Source organism: Amphibalanus amphitrite, unplaced genomic scaffold (genome assembly GCF_019059575.1).
Source record: "Amphibalanus amphitrite isolate SeventyFive unplaced genomic scaffold, NRLGWU_Aamphi_draft 001377F_arrow, whole genome shotgun sequence".
In the NCBI taxonomy this organism is placed as follows: domain Eukaryota; kingdom Metazoa; phylum Arthropoda; class Thecostraca; order Balanomorpha; family Balanidae; genus Amphibalanus; species Amphibalanus amphitrite.
The window spans coordinates 117417-142975 of NW_024882870.1; the positions used below are offsets into that span (position 1 = coordinate 117417).

At 51.0% G+C, this 25559-nt stretch overlaps 1 protein-coding gene across 2 annotated transcripts in view; it reads right to left on the reverse strand.

Moving 5' to 3' along the window:
• LOC122372599 overlaps positions 1-20824 on the reverse strand; it is a 90995-nt gene extending 70171 nt beyond the window's left edge. For both annotated transcript variants that reach the window (XM_043349996.1, XM_043349995.1), the window contains exon 1: positions 19944-20824. In XM_043349996.1, the coding sequence (XP_043205931.1) occupies positions 19944-20608 (665 nt within the window). In that variant the 5' untranslated portion in view covers positions 20609-20824. The remainder of the gene's footprint in view (positions 1-19943) is intronic.
• Between the last annotated feature and the right edge of the window lie 4735 nt (positions 20825-25559).

The following is a 25559-nucleotide window of genomic DNA, read 5'->3' on the forward strand; positions in this document are numbered from 1 at the left end:
CGCACGTGGGAAGTTGGCTAGCATGAACTGCAGTTGGTTCTCTAGGTCCTCCAGATCGGCGGTGAGCTGGCCCGTGGTGTTTGTCGGCACGCGGTAGGCAGACGCGACCAGCTTGGACTCTAACATTGGGGTGTTTAGTGCTCTTACAATTAAAACTGCACATGACAAATATTCATTTTATTTGAAAAGTTATTGTACCTACCTATAAGTAGAAGCCTTGACACCCGTTTATCGGTGCGCCGGTTAGAGGGCCTTGGGTTAATATAAATGAACTGCAATCCCATTTGCAGCATCAGACTGTGTTCAAACTAAATTGGAGCAACACAAAATGGTGATCACTCTTAAGTCTGAATTTCGAAATATACCAACAAAGCATTTTACCAAAATTGAGAGACATTAAAATGGTGATAACGACTCACTGGATCGTATTTGAATGAAACATGCTGCGTAAACAAAAATGGAGCATTTAAAGGGACACTCCCACCTTAACATTAGTTTTGAGTTGAGATAGCCAATGGCCTGCAAATACCGGTTTGGGCACTCACAACATCGAAAAATGCTTTAATTCGAAGATATGGAATTTCAAACTTGCAGTTTTCGGATTCTAAGGGGCTAATGCATTGGAATGCCCCCTTAGAACTTGTGACGTCAGCGGAGATCTAACGATTTTTAAATCTTAGACTAAAACCATCGTTAACACGTGGTGGTATACGCTGCTTTGCGCGCAACGTCTGCCGCACTTTAAGGCTGCCAAATTATTGCTTCCAAATAAAGTCGCTAGTAACAGGGGAGATCCCAAAAAGTAAACAAAAGTAAAAGCCTAATATCTTGAAAACCAGTGAATATTTTTCGGTGAAATTTGGTAGATATTCGTTTTCGCTCTTTCTGAGCCAAGGGACATCACTTTCATGCCAATTCATTAACTTTTTTGAAGGTGGGAGGGTCCCTTTAATGCTTTGAAAATTGAACGGCAACTGAAGTAATTGTTTTATCATGTATCGACAGAAGCTAAGTTTCAAGTCAACCGAAATATAATCACGTTGGGGAACTTTTTTGGCTGGGGTCTGTGGTCCTTCGGCATGAAGGCCCCAGTTTGCAGGTCGTGCCCCCCCCCCCGTTAAAAAATCCTGTGTGCGCGCATGTTGAGAGATATGTACCATGTATGCTCCTTGGAAGCGCCCCTATCCTCACTGAAGGTCGCCCCCATCACCAAGTGCACCCCCATCTCAAAAGTAAAAGTTACACCCCTGATTCCGACAACTACAACGGTTCTGGGCCGTTCTCCTTTGAAACGCTCGCTCGCCCAAACTCTTGACCAAGTGAATTCCAGCCTCTTATGACATTCTATTCAACTCCAATTAGCTGACGAAATGGTAGCGAAAGAGAAATAATGAAACACAAACTGGGCCTGTTAGCAAATCCATTATTTGCTCAGTTTTCCGCGCCTGTGCTCAGCGCACCCCGTGACCCAATTCTTTGTAAACCCCATACCGACTCTCCACACAAAGCCGGGATAAGCCGTGGGCAGTCTAGTCACCCGGTAGAACCAGTTCTGGGTGCACACATTTCCAAACGGCAGCCGCATGCAAGTTGAATGTACCCTCACCAGTCAGTCAATCTCAGCTGGAGTCAGCATTGCGGCAAAGTGAGCGAATCGTCGGGCCACGTCGACAAGAAGTCTCATGGGCGCCGCCATATTGCCGCAACTGGACAGTCATTCCGCCAAGTCACGACTATATCGTGCCGTGACGATCAGGCCACCTCCACTTATGAGGTCATAAACGAGGCAAGTTGGCGGTGCGGCCAACCGTAACGGCGAAACAGCCGTCAAGAACTGTCTTTGGAGAGGTGGTATGTCTCCGGAGGAGGTTCCCAGGGATGACAGGTGGTTACTATCTCGGTGATGATCCTAACTGAAAAAAGATTCGGCGGAATGGAGGGACAGAACACTGGATCCGGGAAGTTGTTCAAAGTTCTGGTAGATCACTCGAAAACTACCAGCATCGACACAAGGTCGATACATTTTTTATTGTAAGGTAGACTCACTACACGTCATAAAAACATTTCCATTTCCTTGTGGTTCTGAGGTAGGTAGAATCGTGAGAGATTAAATAAAATTTAATTGTTTATCTGGTTCCTTCATGGCAGCGTAAATGGCTAATAAATTGGTTGATCAGTAGTAATCTGGGCATTGAAAGAATTTGCTACAGCATCTAAAACAGCACTGATGACAACAAACATGGCAACTAGCCAGTGCTGGTCAGAACACTTTCACTAGCGCGGCATAACCAAGCAGGAAGCACGAGGCTCCGTGCATTATTGAAGGACAGGATCAACTTTCGCCTCTCATGCGTAATGCAGGCTGCAACATATGCGCATTTCCTATCAGCACCAGGTGACTGGTTGAGACTCAAGCCAGACACCCCATGACAGTGGAGAAAACAGTGACTACCGTTGGGATGTGCTTACAAGCCGGTAAGCACGGAAAGGTTACAAGGAAGGTTCACTCGAAGAAGGTTCAAGGAAGGTTCACTCGAGCAATGCACCACCAATGAAATTCGTGAATCTCATGGTTAGCTAATTAAGCCTCAATAAAGCAAGCACAGCATCCACCGCTCGTCTGGCAAGTGGGTTTGACTGAAGTGGATTTGCGCTGAAAATTTGTCATCGTAAGCTGAGTACCTATTTAGGGCTCAACTGGACAAGACAAAGGTTTGGCAGCGACACCACAAGCAAATGTCGAGCGAAGCGGAACCAGTTGCAACTTGCAACCTGTCCCCTACTCAAGTCACTTCCAAGTTCCATTGCGTCACCATGCAATAAACAACAGCGCTGCGCTCATCTGCCCTGTCCTCGCCCTGATCCGCTCAAACACCCCAACGAACTCCCCTAATCCGTTCACCGGGTTGTCTCATTTGAGATCCTCTCCACTCCTCGAGACCCAGCGGGATGCGCGCCGCGTCCCGGTCCCGGCTGCCAACGCCAGGCCGGAGTGGGTTTTTGCCCGCGGCGCTTTTGGCAGACGGCCCACAACGTGAGAGAAATTCTAACTGGTGGGATGCTCTCGGCCTTCACGTGGCCCGGCGTTCTCCTCTGTTCCCCAGCAAAGTGGGAGGGACTGAAGGGGAATGAAGGAGGGTTGGATGGAAGCGACGGAAGATAGAGTGGAGGAGAAAGGGGAGGGAGAAGGGGAGACGAATAGTCAGAAAAAGTGGAGAGATTATGTGCGAGAAGAGGCGCGCGAAGACCGACAGAGGGGAACGAGGAGAAATAATGTGAGACAGATATTGGGCTCTCGAAGAGGCAGGAGCCCAGGGAAAAGGCGTGCAGGGGAGCACCAAATGAAATAACATTGCAGAAAACTCATCTTCCACAATGAAAAAACTGTTGACTAGATAACTCTAAAGCAAGAGGAGCTATGGATTTCAGCGGACTGAGAGAACGTCGTTCATATGGTACTACTATGAGTTAAATAAGTTAGAGTTGAACAGTTCGTCAAGTAGAACACCGGCAGCTGTTGGACGAGGGAAGATTCTGATCTGCCAAGACCTCGCCTCACTCTAATGCATCAAAGATAGCTAAAGATGCTATCTCTAACGAAACAGACATCCCCGCGTTGCTCACAGTGGCAATCCCCAAAGCCTCCTCTTACTTCACCGCACCGTTAGCCAACACGTACCCCGCTACGCCGTCCGTCTTCATCGGACCGCACCATCGCGGTTCCGTGGAGCGTGTCAGGACAATCACCCGGCGATCTGACACCGGTGACATCCACGTATCTGACACCGGTGACAGCCACGTATCTGACGTGCAGACCTCATCCTCCCACGACGACCGACTGCAAGAGACCAGCAGACAGACTGCAGGAGTTCGGAGATTCGCTTTGCTGGGGTTTACAAATGGTGTTTTAGGAACGATATAGGTGGTGCTTGGAGGTTTCAACACTCCACATCCTGCTTAGTTACACTGAAAAACATCCACTGGGAGAAATTTTTAGGATGGTATGATTGTTCGGATAAAAAGCGAACATCGGCTTGTATAACTTCTAACACCTTTCTTGGAATCACCCGCACAGCTTCGTGTGCTGAAGACAGCATCCAGCAATGTCTTCGTCCATGTCTAGCGCTACCGATCTCCTTCCCAAACCGCATCCAGCACCTTAGTTGCGCCACCGATCGCCTCTCCTGCGCCGCCGATCGTCTCAGCAGCGCAGGCGGCGCCGTGGCCGCGACCTTGGTCGCTGGACCACTCGCCACAGCCGTCCGTCCAGGTTCGCCTGAACGTGACGCATCATTTCGGCAGAGGCGCAGACAGGGCGTCGAAATGGGGAGGCATCTTGACTCATAAGAGTGCAATGGCGGAGGGACGAGACACAGATAATGGAGGAATATGCGGGAAGTTATAAGTGATGGACGGTGATGAGCATTTATGCTTTCCGACCAGCGAAAGAATATAGCCACAGCATTGCGCTGACAAAGAATTCGTCGTGAAGGAAACGAACAGGTGTGTCAGATTTCGCAGATGCCATAACGTCGAAGGGAAGACACAAGTACCGGATAGCGTTCTGAGACGTTCGGGTAGGACAGAGATCTCCGTGGACCGGTTCTCACTCTGCCAGACCAGTCGACGTGTGCGAAGACCAGTCGACGTTTGCGGAGACGGCCTGTCCTCGTTAACACGCTGATGAGTCTCCGCGGAAGTTCGGTGATGTCTCCCGAGAACTCGGAAAGGTCACGCTCAGTTAGGAGTGTTCAATAAAGCGGGAAAGGTGACAGGGTTGGGTTCCGTTCCCGTCCGGGGTAGGTAGTTAAACTTAAACAGCCTGTAGGTAAATCACCGGAAATATTAGATGAGGGATCCCTCTGAATTACCACGATCTCACACCAAATTACCTACGAACAAATCTCACAAATAAAGTGGCAATTGTTTGGAACCAAAAACATCCTTGACCTGATTCCTTCAACGCCCCAAACAATCCGTCTCTGCCCCTGTGAGGCGTCCCCAGGAGACGACCTTGCCGACCTTGTTCGGCAGGTGACACCAGGGAGGCCCACCACCTAAACCAGCTGCGTTACGCCATCGTCGAACCAGAAAAACACGCCACCGCCGCAGAGTGACAGAGTTCTTTGTGGCCGCAGCTCACAGGTGGCGCGTGTTCAGAGTGGGCGTGTCAGCGCTGACAGCAGCGCGGCGGAGAGCCGGCCTGTAGCGCCATTGGTCGAGACAGGCTGACGGCGACAGTGCGCGGCTGCCCTGAACAGAAGTCAGTCGCGTAAGTAAAACAAATGTTTATTCACTGACATTATTCAGCGCTGAAGGAAAAGATGTGCTTTCAAAACGGATTTTAAGATCACAGCTCAGCATCAATTCACTGTCGCATCGCCGATGACAAATTTGCGTAACTCACTGAACATATATTTGAAGGCCGTCTCAGGTTTCTCAGACACTGAAAACTCTTGCAGAATTGAACCAAAGTTCGATTTACCACTGCTGCCGACATCGACGCTTCACGGACCATCAACTCGTGCGAAGCCAAACGGACATCCTCCGTCGGCAAGTACAGCACCGTTTCAGGGTTTGACAGCGCTCGTTGCTGGAACCGAGATAGCCGTAAACGTCGCTGACGACATCATCAAACGAAGCGACACGAGGGATTGAGTCCGCAGATCCTCCGGTCCGCTCAGCCGCGCCTCTGTGGCGACCGCGTGGCCAGAAATCGGCGCATTAAATTCACTTATCCTCTCTTTGCTAGAAGAAGCACACCACATGGACCTCAGCTGGCTACGACCGCGACGCCGAGGAATAAAAGTAGCACATCTTCATCCACCATCCAGAGGGTGTGATTCAGGTCGTTGTCTCTCGCCCGCTGTCACGCTACACCTGTACACAGTGCAAATCACGGTGCACGTCTGTGCACGGGACTAGCAGCTGGCGCGGACCGTTTGCCGAGCCAGGAGCTGGCTCAGAGAGGCCAAGAATGGTCTTTCCGAGACCGAGAGCGGTCTCTCAGAGACCCTGCATGGCTCTGCTGACGCCATCAGACGGCGTGGGCAGTGGGGCGGCCCGTGGCGCCACTTGATTGGAGCTTTGGAGCGAGTCGTGACAGACCCATCAAACGCAGTTGGTGTGGTGGACTGCGACGCAGCGTGACACACAAAGAGACCAAATATCAACCAGCAATGTCAAATATTAGGACACGAAATGACTTCAACCCTATTCGCTATGAAGTATTTGCAACATCATTATCATCATGACTCAAAATCTATCCCACATACAGTAGGCAAACCTCGGCGCATTTCCTTTGAATAGCCAAAACATATGAAGGAAAGATATCAGCAAGTTGCGTCTTACTCATGTTTGATTCACCAACATTTTATTCTAGCGGCCCCATTCCAATTGGCCCATTCACTCCATGAAAGGGCACATCCCGACAATCAAAGGAAGGTCGTTGATCCCCATGAACCACAATGCCCGCGCGCGTCTCGCCCCGTTCAAATCGGCACCCCAATCTCTGCCGGATCCCGGTGCCGGCAGCTGGGTTTTATGATGGCGTGCGAGCTGCTAATGCTTTGTCAGGTCTGGGTGCCTAAGGGAGCCGGGGAAGGGGGGGGGGGATAAGTGGCTACACAGCCGGCAATTAGGCTTCAAAGGAGGGGATCTGGCATCGCGGACTGGCATCGCGGCATTCCGCGCAGCCGTGTACGACGCCCCAGGGATCTAGCGCGATAATGGCCCCGGCATTCAGCGCCAATTTCTAATATCGTGAGATTGCCTCCGACAGGGAGAAGGCTGGGCAGTGTCAGACATAAGGTCATGTGACGGCTCACAGCTCAGAGGGTGACAATAAAAGATTCAGTGTGGAGAGAATGAAAGGGAGCAGAGATCCCCAGCGAGGGTCCGCTGTCTTAGCTAACTACATACACCTCAAGACTTGAAAGTCAGCGCATCATCTTAGGCTGCTGCTAAAGGGATAAGAGAGACAAGCGCATTAAAAGCGCTGTTCTGTAGCAGCGCCCAAAAGCGGCGCCGGTTTTAAACGCAGGATGCATGGTGAGAGGTAAGTGTTCATTCTGATAACACTTCTTCCATCCGTTCATTCATTCATTCCACAGCAGGCAATCAGAAAGAAATATCCAAAAGCAGCGAGATGGCGAAAGAACCAAACCTGCCAAACAAAAACGGAAAGGAACTAATCAAAGCGTCCAACGGTAGAAAGAAACAAGGATCATATGACCACGACCACAACGTTTGCACCCGAGTTTGTGACCGAGTAGGACTGATTCATCTCGATCCCGGATCTGTGGTTCAACTAGACCGCTATAAAGTACCGGCCTTTCCACAAAAATGACGGGCTTACATCGAGCTTTCCAAAAGAGACAAGCTTGCGCCATGCTTTCCACAAAGCAGCACAAATGTCCCGACTGGGCTTTGTGGGATGGCCGAGCCTAAGCAGCTCATGACCACTCAACATCACTATTTCATCTCACTGATATAAACATCAAACCATTCCCCGAGGAGGCCCAACTTCCATAGCCAGCAGTGCATAGCTCCGGTGCTACGCATCACCGGTTCTACGGTTGTATGCTTCTGTGCATTGACCACACCTTCCTTCAGCCCCTCCCTCGACTGTCCGACGTTTGTGACGCAACGATGACGTTCGCGGCGTACCCACGACGTACCGGCGCACCCTGGCGTGTACAGTGCACACGGTCAGACACCGTGCACTACTCCGTGCACCGCGGCTAGTGCACCGTTGGCGGCCGCGTCAGTCCGCGCCGGCCCACAGACGGATAAACCGTTAGACCGGTTAGACCGCGGCGGGGGAGGCGGAGCGCGGTCAGAGTCATTGGAGGGCGGTCAAAGTCATTGGTAGAACAGTCAGAGTCACTGGTAGGGCGGTCAGAGTCATTGGTAGGGCGGTCAGAGTCACTGGTAGGGCGGTCAGAGTCATTGGTAGGGCAGTGCAGTCAGAGTCATTGGTAGAACAGTCAGAGTCATTGGGAGGGTGGTCACCTGTCAGTCATTGGCAGGGCGGTCAGTCACTGGCAGGGCAGTCATTCATTGCAGTCAGAGTCATTTATAGGGCTGTAGTGAATAGAAAAACAGGGTGAGCAGCGCCTCGCCGAACTTAGAATATAACGGTCATTGAGAATCTGCATTTTTTCACTCACTCCCGTTTTAGCTGTGGTCTGAGGGTTCCAAATAAGAGCAATATTCACGCACGAGAGTCACCATGGCCCAGGGAAACACCTCGTACGTCATCTGTGGTACAGAAACACAAGGCACAATAGGTGCTCTGTTAGAGACCGGCGTTAAAAACCCTGCAGGAGAAACGTCAAACGCTGCAGGAGAAAGTGACCAGCACGTGAGAAACGGACACGGCGGTATAACACAGTGTCTGAGTGTCGGACACGGGACAGAAGGTCGGTTGATCCTTTGTACCGAAATTTAGGGACGTGGGAGACCTTGAGATGTCATCATTTAACACGAGATTCGTAAATTGGCAGGCATCGTAATTCGTAGGACATCCCTTGAGCGTTAAATTAGAAGGCTGCCGCGGGAAAAAGTTTGAAACTTAGAAAAATACATCCGATAGAAACAAGCCATTAGGCTGGCTCAAGTCCATTCCAAATATTTCGATAGGTGAACGTTAGGGACTTTCTCAGAATTCCCTTTCGATTTGTACGCCAAATGTTGGGCAGTGGCAGTGGGCTCACCAAAGAAGCTGCAGAAAAGAGCACTTTCCATTGAGAAGACAAGTCTATCTTGATGACCTAGCACCATGATCTCAGTCATAAAAGTTCACATCCTCCAGCGTACCTGAAGCAGAGAACTGGAATGCCCTCGACCACAAACGCCTCCCGTGGCGGTACGACCGCGTGTCGCCCGGTCGTTCTGTGACCGCGGGACAATCTCGACGCGACGGAGACGGTCTTGGCGCGACGGAGACAGTGGCGGCGCGGTAAAGACAGACGTGGCGCCGCCGAGACAATGCGCCAGAGAGAGAGAGAGCGGCCGGGGTCAGAAAGCGACGCGGCGCGACACGGCGGTATGAATAGGGGAGAGCGGGGCTCATTGGGGTGTGAGGGGTGGGCCAGACGGGTCGGAGGTCAACTCAGGTGTCCCACAGACGAGGGAGAGAGGGAGGGGGAGAGAGACAGAGAGAGAGAGAGGAGAGAGAGAGAGAGAGAGAGAGAGAGAGAGAGAGAGAGAGAGAGAGAGAGAGAGAGAGAGAGAGAGAGAGAGAGAGAGAGAGAGAGAGAGAGAGAGAGAGAGAGAGAGAGAGAGAGAGAGAGAGAGAGAGAGAGAGAGAGAGAGAGAGAGAGAGAGAGAGGAAAAGTGACGGGTAATCTGATCAGTGCAAGGACTGATGCTGTGGTATGCAAAGCCGCTGTGGGATTTAAGAACTGAACCCGGAAAGGGTGAAGTGGATAGGAAAAAGACATCCTTTTATGCAGGAAAATACCAGCGGAAACCACGGTAAACTGCATATTCACATGCTGGATATGACAATTTACGGTATCCCAGCCAAGATGCATACCTATTAGTTATAACATACGGCTATAAATCAAGCAACTTGCGTAAGGAGAGCAAGAAAAGACCCATTCTAATCCGGCGTGCAATCAGAAAAACGATGAATGCACTTCTAAGCACTGGAATTGCCGTTCATTGCCAAAAGAAGCAGCGGGGACAACTCGCTCATCTAATCCGTAAATCTCGTTTCAGACGAAGGTGGCACCTCCACTAAAGCATGATTCACATTGAAGGATTTCCCTCGGAACACGAATTGCACAATACCCATCCCCACTCGGTGTGAATCATACCGCATTTGAGCGACCAATTCAGGTGCGCCGGACAGCTTTGCTTCAGTGAGCTCCAGCTTAGCATAGACAAAGCCCACACGGTTCCCATGCTACAGGAAGTTCTGGTGTCGGAATTAGGCTCACATTTCCTGAACGCGCTGTTGATTCAAGCGTCAGTCCCGGATACCTGGGACAGGTGCATTGAACGGGTTATTATAATAGACTAGCGCATGCCACCACCATCAGTCATAATCACCACCAAATTTCAGTCGATCCTCGAACTAAAGAAACTCTTCTACGGAAAGAGCTTCAATGATGGATCCCACGAGCAGCTTGAATTAGTTAGATGACTGGAAGAAATACCGGTATGGATCCCACGAGGAGACTGAATCATAGTTACCTGTGCACTGTACAGAATTTCCAACGGGAGGAGATCCAGGTATGGATCCCACGATATCTCTGAATCACAGGGTTCGCCTCGGCGGTGAGTCGGCTGTGCACGTTGTGCACGAAAACCACTCCGTCCCATGCTCACTGCGGGTGGGATGCGTCGAACGTGGCACTCCGTGACGTCATTCACCCATACATGGATGCAAATGTGGCGTCACATTTCAAAGGAGTGAGGACTGAATTCAGTGGAGCCTGTGAGGAATTCAGCTGTGATCGGGAAAATTTCTGAAGGTGAAGAGAACGCAGTGGGCATTCTAAAAATGCAAGAACAAGTTGAGAAAAACGGGTTCATGAAAAAGTAACAATATATCGGACCTATTTGCCCGTAATCAAACACTTTTGGAAGTATACGTCTAGGAGATGAGAAGATATCAGGCCACCGGTTACGTCGATAGTCGATAATATAAGGTTCCCACCGGACATCACAGAACCAGAGCGATAAACATCCATTAAATTTCACTTGGACAATAATAAATGAGGATTTCGGGTTAGCTAACTGGCACGAATTAGCCAGTGACGAGTCATAATAAACCATAGAATTATAGCCCCAGTGTCGACCTCGATAATTGTAAATTACAGGAGCCATTTGGTGAAAACCGCCTGGATCCTATCGCCTTCATTATCCCGGCAACAAGAGCTAATCAGCTTACCGGCATGGCGAGTAGCCTTCAATGAAATGCACGTGGGAATTAAAAACCTCTCAACAGTTAATCATCTGCTCGAGGAGCAGATGTTCGAAGCGTTCGAAGTTGGTTCGAAGTGCAGCCCGTGTTGGCGCGATCTGCCAGCTGACAGAAGTTGCACACGTCACGAAATGGCCAATGGCGCCATATGCCAGCAACATATGGACCAAGGTAGGCCAAGGACGGCCGGGATGGAATAAACGGCTTATCGAGTCGGTTAGCCAGACGCCCCAACACATAAGCATAAAGCACTAACATGTGAAAAGCATTCGCGCCCAGACACTCATCTGACAAAAATAAGCAATTCGGACGAAGCTCCTACATTTATAATTAACGTAAGGTGAATGCCACATTTTTTCACCGCTATTAACGGTCCCAAAAATAGTTCAAACACATTTCGTTCACCGTCGATCACTCTTTCTCACCCAATCTCATCTCAAAGATATTGAAAGTCGTCTCTCAAGAACAAGTAGGTATCCACATCACGACACCACGATTCACGAAAACGAGTCATGACGGAACGAGTCTAAACGAGTCGTGAATAAGTCCAAAACGGGTTGGAACGGGTCGGAACGGACAACGGTTCAAGACGAGGTGGAACGGAGCCGATTTGACCGGAATTAGGCGCGAAGAAGGCCCTGGGAACAGAAGGCCGTGAGTCACATGTGGAAGGCAGCTGACAAGCTGTTTGACGAAACAGGTCTGGACAGGTCTGCGTAAAAGGTCTGAGGTTGGCGCTAGCTCGTCCAAGAGTCATGAGCGGAAAACATGAGATGAGAAGGAAGAGCAATGGATAACTCTGAGGAAGATATAAGAAATCGTTCTAAGGTGTTGTTTTTATCCGCTGGGACTGAGAGCGTGAGATGATGTTTTTCGTACTCCAGCGTAGATGGGTAGCCATTCGGCTTCCACGGTTGACAGTGATGACATCCGTCATCTTTTGCAAACTCGTTAAAGATTTGGGCTGTACGGGGACTCGAACCCCGGGCCTTTGGATTAGCGCTCCAATGCTCTACCTCTGAGCTATACAGACCAAGTACTTTAACGAGCTTTCTGCCAAGTTTTATGCGGATCATTCTAAGGTGTTGGTCTGTATAGCTCAGAGGTAGAGCATTGGAGCGCTAATCCAAAGGCCCGGGGTTCGAGTCCCCGTACAGCCCAAATCTTTAACGAGTTTGCAAAAGATGACGGATGTCATCACTGTCAACCGTGGAAGCCGAATGGCTACCCATCTACGCTGGAGTACGAAAAACATCATCTCACGCTCTCAGTCCCAGCGGATAAAAACAACACCTTAGAATGATCCGCATAAAACTTGGCAGAAAGCTCGTTAAAGTACTTGGTCTGTATAGCTCAGAGGTAGAGCATTGGAGCGCTAATCCAAAGGCCCGGGGTTCGAGTCCCCGTACAGCCCAAATCTTTAACGAGTTTGCAAAAGATGACGGATGTCATCACTGTCAACCGTGGAAGCCGAATGGCTACCCATCTACGCTGGAGTACGAAAAACATCATCTCACGCTCTCAGTCCCAGCGGATAAAAACAACACCTTAGAATGATCCGCATAAAACTTGGCAGAAAGCTCGTTAAAGTACTTGGTCTGTATAGCTCAGAGGTAGAGCATTGGAGAAAACATCATCTCACGCTCTCAGTCCCAGCGGATAAAAACAACACCTTAGAATGATCCGCATAAAACTTGGCAGAAAGCTCGTTAAAGTACTTGGTCTGTATAGCTCAGAGGTAGAGCATTGGAGCGCTAATCCAAAGGCCCGGGGTTCGAGTCCCCGTACAGCCCAAATCTTTAACGAGTTTGCAAAAGATGACGGATGTCATCACTGTCAACCGTGGAAGCCGAATGGCTACCCATCTACGCTGGAGTACGAAAAACATCATCTCATATAAGAAATCGGTACAATGCCTTCAGTCTTCATGCACAGTGGCGGATCTACGTTGGGGCAAAATGGGCAATTGCCCCCCCTAAACGGAAAACCTCTGGGCAAACATATTTTTTTGCCCCCCCTAAAAAAAATACAACTTGAATACTAAAAATATGGTGTTTGAAAAGAAAATGTGAAATAAATGGAGGACTAGAAGGTTGTCATATTCGTGATATTAAGTTGTGAGCTGATAAAAAGTCCTCCGCCCCATTAATGTCAGTCCATCATCCATCAGCAGTGCTACTACTGCTACTGCTACAAAAAAAAATAACGCGATTTATTGAAACCTTGAACCAAGTAAACAAACCGTCAACAGCAGACCGCCAGACGCCAGTGGGGTCAGGGGTCACCACACTGGTGAGCGGTTGGACAGTGCAGTGGGTTTGCATGGGTATATAAGAAGTGTTTGCATAATATTTTATTGCTAGATAGCATGGGTGTAGGAGCTGAAAAAATATTGGTGGGTCTAAATATCCATTAGTACCTAGCATTTCCACTGTGGCTACATTAGTTATGTCCAGAGGCGGATACAGCCATTTCCAAAGGGGGTGCCAAAAAAGTGCCAAAGTCCGAGAGTCTCTACAAGAGCTGCATACCTATGTGTATGCAGGACTGAGGAGCGAAAGGGGGTGCCAAACTCAGTTTTGGCACCCCGATTACTGATTTTGGCACCCTGGCACCCGCTTGGATCCGCCAGTGGTTATCCGCTATTGGTTAATGTGTTTATATGGCCTACCAAAGGTGTTTCCATCAATAACTACCTAAAACAACCAGATAATTGACACCTAAACCAAATTATGAACAGTGATAGGTATAGGCACCAAGTTGGGATTCTTAATCGACTGATCTCATTTTCTATTACCGGAAACAACTGTTAATACTTAAACGTTTAACTATGTGGCAACCCTGACTGCGTATAGTATCGCAGGTACGCTGATGTAGCCTTTGGTCGTGGGCATTTACACATGAACCTGCTGCTGCGACCCTTATCGGTCTCCGGATACAGAAGCCCTTGAGAACCGGCGCGGGCGGACCTTTCGGACGAGGTCTTGCCGAGGTGATGCGGGAGGTAGAGGACGGACCGTCCATAGCAGGGCTGCGGAGTCGATGGATTTTCGGCGACTCCGACTCCGACTCCGACTCCGGCTTTCAAAAACCAGCTCCGACTCCGACTCCGACTCCGGGCAGAATTGTCGACTCCGACCGACTCCAACTCCCGACTCCGACTCCGCAGACCTAGCAGGGCTGCGGAGTCGACAGATTTTCGGTGACTCCGACTCCGACTCCGGCTCGGGTTTCTTAAATCGACTCCGACTCCGACTCCGACTCCGGTCACAACCTTGGTCACAACTGTCGACTCCGACCGACTCCGACTCCGACTCCGACTCCGACTCCGCAGCCCTGGTCCATAGCGCCGGTGAGCTATTCTCTAACTATCTCCCGGAGTAAGGGTGGCTGCAATTTTTTTTTGCGCTGCCCTGGCTTGGCCGGACTGACAAAAATGTAAAAAAAAAAATAATTCCCGAAATCCGAGGAGAAAAATAGGGGTAGCTCGTTTTTTTTTTTTGCTCCTAAGACTGGACGTTTGAAATTCTCGCCGACTTGCCTGGCGGCGCAATGTTTGCCCCCCCTAAACTCAAATCCTAGATCCGCCACTGTTCATGCACGTCCATGAACCATCAACAAGACGTTTAAAACAACCAGAAATAATTGTTTGCGGGAGGAATTCGTCCCTTGACATTTGCCATCCCGTCTCCTCTCTGTCCGGCAAAGTTCATAGCACATTGACATTTACACCGGGCAATCACTTTCCGCCGCAAAGTGCCGTCAACTCAGCTCACTCGGCGGACCCAACAAAGCCCTCATGGTTGTCATGGTAACGCCAGCCGGCGGCGGGCGGGAGGGCGAGCGCAGGGCGAGCGAGCGAGCGGCGGCGGGCGAGCGGTCGGAGAGCGTCGAGCGGAGCTAGAGAGAGGGAGAGACAGAAAAATGGGTCGTCGAGCCGGGCGGGTCGGTGACCGTCTGTTGTGAACGGGTGAGGTGCCGCGGAGCGCGGCGTCGGTCTGGTGACCGGTCACGGAACTGAAGAGGTCAGGTCAGGGGTGAGGTGGGCGGGTCAGTTGTGGCGGCCACGGTCCGGGAAAGGAAGAGGCGAGAGAACAGGTGAAACCAAGATGCGGAGGGCAATGCGCGCAGAGAGGTGATTGAAGATGGTTGATGTGATGGGGAGTAAAATCTTCATTGGGGTAAGCAACAAGCATTATGGATTTCGAGGGCTTGCGACGTTTTGAGGGACACAAGGTCAACTTTTATGTTGATCATACGCTCTATGCAACTAAATCCTGAATATGCCTCATTGTCATCATTTGCTCGGCTAATCGGCTTTCCCGGATCAACAAACGATCTGAAAATCAACCATAACGAATTTCCGTCGAACTGCCCAAAAGAGGAAGACCAAAACCCACAGAGCAGCGTGATGGGAAGTCTCCAAACAGGCAGCATGATTGAGGATGCGGCCAATCACCGCAGCTGTTTGCGAGTTTGTCGACCAATCGGAACCACTGGCGGAACCGTGCCAGCCAATCAGACTCACTTGTCTGTTCATCACGCAAGAACGCATCGAGCGTCCTTCGATCGACCACCTCGTGCGAACAGCGACCACCTCGAGCGACCATCGACCTGGTGCGAAAATCTGATCCCAAGCTTCTCCCAAACTCCGCAACTCCACGTTCGTTTTGAGGCCCTCCAATGCGAAAACGAACGCCTTCAATCGCTCACACCACTCCGATAAACTTTTCACTCCGGGCAGTGGTTGGATGAGAGGAAGTTTCGCCGAATGCGTCTGAGCTTCGGGTCGTGGCTGCTGAGGGACTGACCGAGACGGTCGTTGACACTGGAAGATTGTAGTTGGAAGAAGGAGATTTGTAGAGCAGTGTAATCAGAGGGTGTTGGGCGTTTGTTGCTGGCTGCAGCTGAGGCAGGCGGGCAGCGCGTGGACCACAAGATTGCACGTTGCAGAACACCTGTCTCAAACTGGCTTCCAAGAAAAATATTCGTCATGAAAATCATGAGAGGTACGCGAGAAGCGGTACAAATAGCTAGCCAAGCCTTTGAACGTGTTTTAGTAAGTAGTAACATCGAGTAGAATCTAACTTTTAGGAGAAAGGGATGAATCAAAAGTAAGACTTGACCGTTAAAATGAGCTCGATGAAACAAATTATCAAATAGAAAAAGTAACTATGGGCGACTAAACGCCTAACATTAGGTATGCAGTGTGCACCACACTTTCCCCTCTGTAAAACACCCATCTCTCGCCATGTAGTCGCGGGAGATCGGCATGGCCTTCGACCTCGGTTCCCAGCGCCCGTATTCCTTATTTACGGCGTAATATACATGGACTCCTCGCGGGTTCCAGCGTCCCCGGGGGCAGGTCCGGCCGTCCGCCGGCCACCGAGCGTCAGTGCGTCCCAAACACAGGCAGAGCCCGTCTGGAACGCAAGGTCGCTGTGGTCCCTTTGTGACCACTTATTGGATGGTGTAGGACAAGGGCGAAGCCAGGCTTCGGCCGACCTCTGGTCGTGAAGACAATGGTGCGGAGGACAGACTATCTTCACGTGTGAGGCGGGGCCGCTACATCCGATATCGATTTGGGACAGGGTCATTTGCATAAGAGCATTATCTCGGAAAGCTTCACGAACGCCATTGGCGGAGCTCCGAAGCTCAACACATGTGCCGCTTCAAGAAATCACATTGGCGTGGTTGGGCACTTAGGTCAGATGCGTTACCACATGTGCATATTGTGTGAGCGCCTTGCAAAACCGAGGCCGTATTTCGTGATGAGGCAGTCCAGTGCACGCTTGGTTCACGTTGCCAAACCACTTTGAGCTCGTGTGCTGATACCACAGCTGGTTTCTATGCGACAGGATGGGGACAACCTGACAGAAATACCAGCTGGACGGACTACAACTATAAACGGTACCCTCGGCACCAGAAGGTAGCAGCCCGCAAGGGCCGCTAAGGAAGCCCGAAACAGCGTCAAATGTCTTCAGAATCTGAGAAGTTGATAGGCTAGAGCCAGGAGCGCGATTCAACGCTGGACAGAAGTCGCACATCTCTGATGACCATATGCGTCTGCAATCGATCCCGCTTGCCCCCATTCCTCCACTAATTATCGGTTCGTTTGTATTACAATCCTATCATTATCCCTAGGAATATGTCGCCGTACCCCAGAGCTCCCGCTGTGAGGAGCCAAGACCGGATGAGCCACCGAGTATCGGCGCCACATTGATACAGGACACCCTCGCGGGGCGGCGCTCCGGGCTCCCCGACCTCGGGTGGAGCCATCCCCTTCCTCGGGTGGAGCGATCCCCAACCAAATGGCCTCCCCGCCGCGTCATCCCTTCCGACGCAGCCCCGGGTCCATTAGCTGGTTCACCCCTGACAAAGACGGAGCCACGCAGAGGCGATAGGGGGAGGACGCACGGCCTCTCCGACGCTGGGACCTTGTGATGTCAATATCACGTGACCTCAGCTCGACACAGACGTAATGACAGCATTTTGACGGGCTGCGCTCCAAGTGTGAAGTGCTTCAAGGTGCCTCGGAGGGCCGATTGGTGTTATTATCACACTCAGGCTGAAGTGACGGCCGTGAGACGTCCGTCAGAGAGTAGTTTACGTCAGAATTCCTACCCACTGCCGACCTATCCCATTCTTTAGCTCCTCTTTAAGCTTCTCCCTCACCAGCGCCCTGTTTCATTCTCTATCCATGCCCTGTCCCATTCTCTGTCGCTTCGCTGACAGCTGAAAACATGCCACTTCACATCTCCACAGTGGGAAAACCAGCAGCGGGACGGGCGGCGAGAGGCTGTGAACCGTGAAGCAGCACATCCACACAGCACGGACGGCGACTGTGCCCATATAGTCACACACCTCAATGCCCATACCGCGCCCATACTCAAACACCGAGTCCACCGACCTATCCACCACGCCCATTCACGTAACCTCCCGCACTGAACAGTGAGCACTCCTACACCACCCCACCCCATTACACCCATACCCCCTCCCCAGCCCCCCCCCCCCCCCCCAACTGGTTTCCATCTCACAGAGCGCGGACAGAAGCGGCAGGTGCGGTCAGAATCGGTCGCTTTGGTTGGCACAGAGGCAGGCACACACGACGGCCACACATGTCCAGACCCAGTGGGCGGATGTAGGCCCGGTGGGCACCAGCGCAGTGGCGCGTCCAGGTACGAGAGAAGGGGGGGCGGTGAGCTGTGGTAGGTTGTAGGTGTGGGGAGAATGACAGGGCAGGGAGGTATTTAGGGGGGAAATTTGAGGGATGATCACATACTTTGCTGCATGTGTCCGCTATAGGAGAGTACTCCGGAGTGAGTGAAAGGGGAGAATGCCGTCTCAGCGGCGGTGGAACATACGCAGCAGAGGCGCGCTCAGCGACAGGAAATAGGGAGGTCAGCCGACACAAGGCGAGGCTGACAGTAGCTACCGATGCGGGAAAGGCAGAGGCGCGGATATAGGGTTAGCAAACAATGAGCACAGACGAGACTGACTGCAGGCGGCACAAGTTTGACCCGATTTCCTTTGACAAGCGATGACAGGGAGACTTGACTCACTCCCGCCAATGTAACTGTCGGTGACTCATGTAAGTACGACGTGGTCAACAGGACAAGCCGAGGGAAACTGAATATTCGACCCTACTGCTCTCGCTCACAAGCACCGGCCGTCAATTCAAAGTCTTCCCTGTTGACCTCGTATGCTCCGCCCCAGTTGCTGGCTTCTCATAACATGCTCCGTTCCCGTCACCGCCTTGGTCAAAGCAGTCGCTCAACCACCAAAACATTAATCGTCCGGTCTCATTGATCTAGCTTACGATGTCTACCCTCCTCGCCTCCGGAACAGCGACGACAAACGACGCGGCGCGGCGAGGGGAGGCAAAAGTGCCGCAGCGGGCGGCGTAAGTGACGCGGCGGCGGCGGCAGCGGCGGCGGCGGGTCAGGTAACGCCAGAACGTGACCCAGACCGGTGCCGACGGCGGCCGAGGTGCGCCGCTGTAACGGGACCTCCTGTGTGCACAGAGTACTGCCGCACCGGCCCGACACGCCTCCGACTCACGTCTCAACTCACGTCTCGACTCACGCCTCCAACTCACGCCTGGCGCACTCACGGCGCGGTGGAGGAGGCGCCGAGCGGAGGTGACGCCTCAGGAAAGTGGAGCGGAGCCGGAGGTGTCCGGTCGAGGACTAATTACTCGCGAGGAGATGGTCCACGGGACCGATGGAGCGGCAAAGAAGGTTTGACAGCGGGAGGTTGGAGCGACACTTCTGATGTAGGCAGCGCTAGAGTGAGGAATAGGAAGATCGACGAGCGCGACTGAAACGACATCGTCCTCTGCAGATGCCCTGAGTGGTATAAATCGATTATTTTTCTTTTTGTCATTTCCTACCAGGCGTTATTTGACAAGGTGGCATTTCATTCCTTTTCAATTGACTCAGTCCCGTTAACTTTCCCTCGAGTACCTACCCGACAGCATTGCCAATCGCCACTGCTAGCCCACGACGATTCTATCATTCTGTCACCCCGTGAGACTCTCCCGAACGCTGCAGTTAGTCATACGAGACGTCCCGAAACCGGAGAAGCGTCAGCCTCCCTACACCGCTCCAGCTGGGATGATGGGGGGGGGGGGGGGCGGAGGGATAGGGGGCAGAGCGTGGGAACGGACGTTCCGTGACTGTTCCGTGTTTGATCATGCAATCAAAGAACGGCAGATTGGTCGAAATCGCGAGGCTTACTGAGCGGTATCTCAATCTCAATAATGGTAGGGTGAGGGAAATTGCGACCGAAACCTTATTCGAGATTCGCAATAAGGCAGCATCAAATGTTGGATATTGAAATGGAAGATCTTTGCAGTCACATGACTGGATATATTTGTTACAAATATCTAGAACGATGGCAGATACCATCGATAATCGATATTGTTTGGCCCAAGTAATGCCCGACAGCGCGTGATACTTGTGACTCGATTCATGCTTTTCGTCGGCCAGTGGCCTGCGGGACTCACCTTCGCCCGCTGACTCCGGCCAGGTTATATCCATCTCCAAAGCAGAGCGCCGTCCTCTGCGGAGAGCCGGGAGGCGCCACATACGGACACCGTCCTGACGACGGCAGCGGCGGCGGGGGTGGCGGCGGCGGTGGCGGAGGCGGCGGCGGACCCCGCGTCGCGCCGTGAGGGAGTGTCGAGTAGGGCGGCGGCACGGGCGGCGCCTGCCCGTGGCTGGTGGGCCCGTGCGGCGGCACGTGCGAGTTGAGCAGGTCGGGCAGCTGCGGCGGCGCTCCACCGGCCGGCGGCTGCGGCGGCGGCGGCCGGCGCGCGGCGCGCTCCCGTCGCTCGCGGCGCTCCCGGCGCCGCTGCTCGCGCGATGGCTCCGGCGCGGCCGGCGCCTCCGTCTGCGTGTCCATGGAGCGGCGCTGCGGGGGAGTGCGCGGCGCCGGCGCCGCCGGAGGGCCGCGCACCGTGCCGGCTCCCACCGAGCTGGTGTCACTGGAGGCCGTCTGGTTGGCAATGTGTACGATCGGCACGATGTGTACGTCGGAGACGGGACGACTGCTGATGGAGACCGCACTGACGCTGACGGCAGCACTCACAGCCGCGCTGCTGGTCGGCGGCACACTCAGCGTCAGGTCGTGCGCGCGACGCGGCGAACGCAGCACGGCCACGTCCGCCATGGCACGTCTCAACACGTCACGGCACGGCAGGTGACCACAACCGAGCCCGCTGGTCACTCACACAGGCCTCCCGGAGAGCACATTCACGAGGAGCTGAGGAACACACCCCCACCCCACCGTATCCATCGGCCGACTGGCGGCGGCCGCCGGCGACGCGCCGCCGCTCGCCAGCTGACTGCCACCGACGGATCCGCGGGGGCGAGTCGCCGGCTTCGGCTTTGGTAACCTGCAAAAGACAAAGTAGGCGACACTACGGCGAATTGAGAAGTTAAAGACCACAGCAGCGGGGCAGCGAGGCGACGCGGCACGAAGTTTTGATCGGGCGGTACTGGTGGGGGTGGGAGAGAGGGGAGAGAGGCAGCTGTGTTGTGGTTTAGCCGGGGAGGGTTGCGATCAAAGGGGAGGGTAGACCAGCCTATATATATAGCCTTGGACCAGCCGGACCAGCCCAAGGCTATATAAACCAGGTAGAACGCTCCGGGAAAAAAGTTGGAAACAATAAATTAGTTGCAGCATTCCCTGATGACGCGAATGTGGGTCAGCGGCCGGCGGCTGGCGGCCGCTAACACTGTATGAGGATGAGTGCACGGAACTTTTGCTTGTTGGAGATTGCGCTAGGCAGTTAAATGTTAATGTTAGGATATGTTTCGAAAGTAAATTGAACGACGCTTCGAACGCCGTCAATGAATTTGCGATGCGACGCCTATTTGTTTAGTTAGAGCCGGCGAACTTTTACCTTCCGACCGCGCGGGGAGGCGATATGGTGCCACACTGACGGTTTTTTAAGATAGCTCAAAATTCTTTTAAGCTAAAGAGCTGAAATTTGACTCGTCCAATCTTTTGATCAAGCTGGATCTTCTGGTACAGGTCGCATATTTAAGGTACGTCAGGTTGTTGACCTATGTTGTCGCTCGTGAGCCTCTGCACACTTGCACAGTCCAAAAACAATGCAATTTCTGAACACTCAGTGCCAAGAAATCCTTCACACAAAGATGACACTTGGCAGAAAGAAGAGCTGTCGGTTTCTTATCGTTCGTATGTGTCGTGTTTGCACAAGAGTTTAGTAAGGTCAGGTCCGTCACGTGACCTCCCCTCATAACTCAATAGGTTTACTTTCATAGAAGCGTTTATCAATCGCCGGAAATCTTAGCCAATCCCACTGGACACTGGATTCATACCCACATGGGGCCCTCCTGACTGGCCACTCCCTCTGAAATTCACAATAACATTGGGATGCGGCCACGGTTATGTATTAATGCTTTTCACTGACAGAAATACAACAACTTCAACCACCACAGTGCACGCCGCCACAACAGTCCGACCCACGTCCCTGATATCGACTATAGCACCCGGCCGGATGCACATACGCGGAGCCAATCAGTCCGAATGTGACCTGAAGCTTACAATTGCTGTGTCGCATGGCGCATGGCACAGGACGATTCCTAGCAGCTGTCGGCTGAAGTGGAGAAACAGCACGTTGCGACACACCGCGCCGGCGACAGAGCTCAGCAGGGCTGGTTTGAGGCTAAAGCCGGAGGTAAGGGCGGACACAGGCACATACATTGCAGGACAAATAACAGGATGTCAGTTAGGGATATAATTCAAGACGAATGATTCAAGACGGACTGAAATAATGCACATTCTGCTCACTTAGATACCAACTTCAAACTTGACATTTATAGCACCACGGAAACAATGGGCACACAGGAAAGAAACAAAAGATGAGGTGTTTTTAACTCAATGAGGTAAAAAGAGGTTGCATATGATGGAACAGCCCGAAGTGCAGACAAGCACATATTTTTGGTAATAGCTATCAGCTGTCCTACTTCTCTTCTCCCTTCACCAACTACTGGACACATTTGAAGCATCATATTAGCACCAATGTCCATAACAAAAGCTTGCAAGTAGTTTTATGAAGCCAAGGGAAATATGCCTACATCATGCATGTAAGCTCAAAATGCATTACAAAGGAAGGCTTTCTAAAGAGAATAGTGGGCAAAAGCATTTCATAGTTAAATTATTCAAAACTGCACACAGGGCAAACATGAAAAGCAGCAAGTGTAGTGTTCTGTTATGCTTAAAAATAGTCCAAAATAAAATACAATCTTTTCTTGTTTGAATTGGTTGTTCTTCTATGCCACTTCATCCATATCTTGATTACAGATGGGCTGTTACTGTAGGCTGATGAAGTGACACTTGATTGCCTTTGTGCGAGTTTCAGTTGCAGCCTCCTAGGTACTGCACTGGAAAGCAGATTGAATTGAATGCCTCTGAAAGATAGGAATATAGGCAAAGTTAGCTGTAGTAGTGTCAATGATAATAGACATGACATTTTTGTCTTTTGACATACATTTGTTGACGTACAAAAAGGTACAAAATAAATTGGTTTGTTTCAAGACACGCACACTGCACAAAGCCGCACAGACATTACACAATCATATGAAATTGGTACACATAAAACTTGATGATTAAAAAGGTCAAAACTAGCAACAATAATTAATTGAAGTAAAAGTTACAATCACAATCATTTGATTTAAAATGACTTGACAAAGTCACAAGACGCAGCACTCCTATTCACTTAAGAAAAGTTTTTATGCTTTCATTATCCTCCACATATCAACCAGCTTGATACCAGGCTGTGCAATAGTGGGTACATAACCCCATGTTTCCATTTTATTAGAGCAAGTGGGGTTACAACAACAATGCTAATGTCAAACCCACATCTGCAACCCGAACTGAAGTTTCAATCACCTTACAAGAACACCTTCTTGCAGCTTGATGGGCAGAATGGTCATAACTACTTTCTCCTCATATTCAACACAAATTATCTCTTATACAGATACAGTTTAGACTTGGTTATGGCAAGCATTTTCGAGAAAAGATATGATAAAAGTCCAAGACAAAGGTCGAGAGAAACAACACCAACATAAAACATCGACTATGTAACACTAATACTATCAAATTCATAAAAATATATACATGAGTCGATCAGAAATTCACTGTAGATTTCGAAAATGGTGTCAAATGCCACTCAAATACCCCCAGTCGCATGTACGAAGCAATATAACACTGACCTTCAGTTCCGCGTGCCATTCTCCATAGGCCACTGTGTATTAAATAACGCGTTCACTGATCGCAAAAAAATGAGACCCACATATGACGCGTTTGCTACCAGCCAATCAGCGCTCGAGATGCCGAGCGCTGATTGGTGGAGAGGGCCGTCGTCAGCAGTCCATTACATGTTGTTTTCCTTGAACATATACGTGAGCAGCTGATGCTGCTCACGGGTTGTTTCCATTTTTCGTAATGCTGAAGGCACGGGAGCGAACCCCCCTGGACCAGCCGCACCAAAGCCGGCGTCAGTATCAATGTGTCCTACTAACTGAGCCCCAGTGATCGTGTGCCAACCGACGTCCCGCGAAGTGTGCACGCACACACCGGCACGCGATTTTTGGCAGGTGACACGGCCGACCACGGTGTGTGTATAGCACCGATCGCCTGGGCTGTCCTACATACCATGTTCCCGTGTCAGGGCCTTAGATTTGACTTGCAGCCTGTAGCCTGTAGGACAGACGTATTTGGTCAAGGAACATACACATGTCAAATGGAACATAGGTACGGATTGCGGGTATCAAAATCAGGACAGCATAGTGGTAATGAAGTCACGGTTAAACAGGTCACAGTGGTTAAATAATGGCCGCGACTTTTTCAAGTGCTTCACTCGCAGTTTTGCACTGAGCCGAACTGTGGCAAGGTTTTCGTGAAACAAGTTTTAGTGTTTATTTTTCTGCTTTCCCCCTAGTTTTCTTTTAGAACGGACTGATACGTTACGAGATATTACGCCCGGCATGGATTAAAAAAATATATATTGCAATAATGACTGTGCGTGTGTGCGTGGGAGGGGCTGATGTCATGACGCTTCAATTAGGACCCACCAGTTTCTGTCGACGGCCAATGCTTTTTTGTGGGGGGGGGGGGGGGGCGATCGGGGTCTCTGACTCAGCCTCATACCCCGTGAATACACAAATGTTCGCACGGACTACGGGGGTCAACAGTCACGTCCGCTCAGTAGCGGGGAGGCGGAGGCGTTACGCCCCTTTTCAAAGAATGTCGCAATGAAAACCGCCGACTGTAATGTCATGTAGGTACTGTAAGTCCCAGCAGTGCTCACAATCCAGTCAATCATGTTTCAGTCACAAATTATTTATACAGACAAGGTGATTCAGCGAATCAGTAATCCCACCCTATCCCAGCCCCCCTAAAAAAATATCAGCAAGATGTTTTGAAACGAGTCTCTCGTCTCACCATCAGTCAACACATGTCCCACGTATCATCATTGAGCAGAATACTTCTAGTTTTCTCTCATTAATGCTGCTTATAAACAGCACCACAATAAATGGGTTCATGATTTCAGTAAGTCAAAATGCGGAAATCGTGTGAAATACTACTGTATTCAGACAAAACTCGAAGACATGCGTCAAAACATTCAGAAATGTGAAATAATTTCTCTTATATCTTGGTAGCAGTGATCGGGATAAGAAACAGTCACAAGCAAATGAAGAGAGTCTTCGAAACTCCCTATGATGTAAGTAGGTACACACATGAGCATTGTACAATGTACAATTATGTACATGACGGCGATGGACAGCAGCAGGAAGACGAAACATTTCTATGACGAGGCGCAACACATCCATGGCTGTTCTGAGCTAACCTCCACCAGCATCTACACGCGTGAAAAGAGACAGGCGCGTTACTACTTCCTTTCATCCCACCTATGATTACACTGTCTATCGTACAAACTTCGAGACCATTGGTCCACGCCACAGACAAAGACATGCCACTTCTTGCCGTCGAGTTAGAGCTTATTAAGTATTGACAGCATCATCAAAAGTGGACTTGTCATCTAGGCCCCCTCCCTCCGTCGGCACGTTCCTCTGTGGTCGCCATTTTC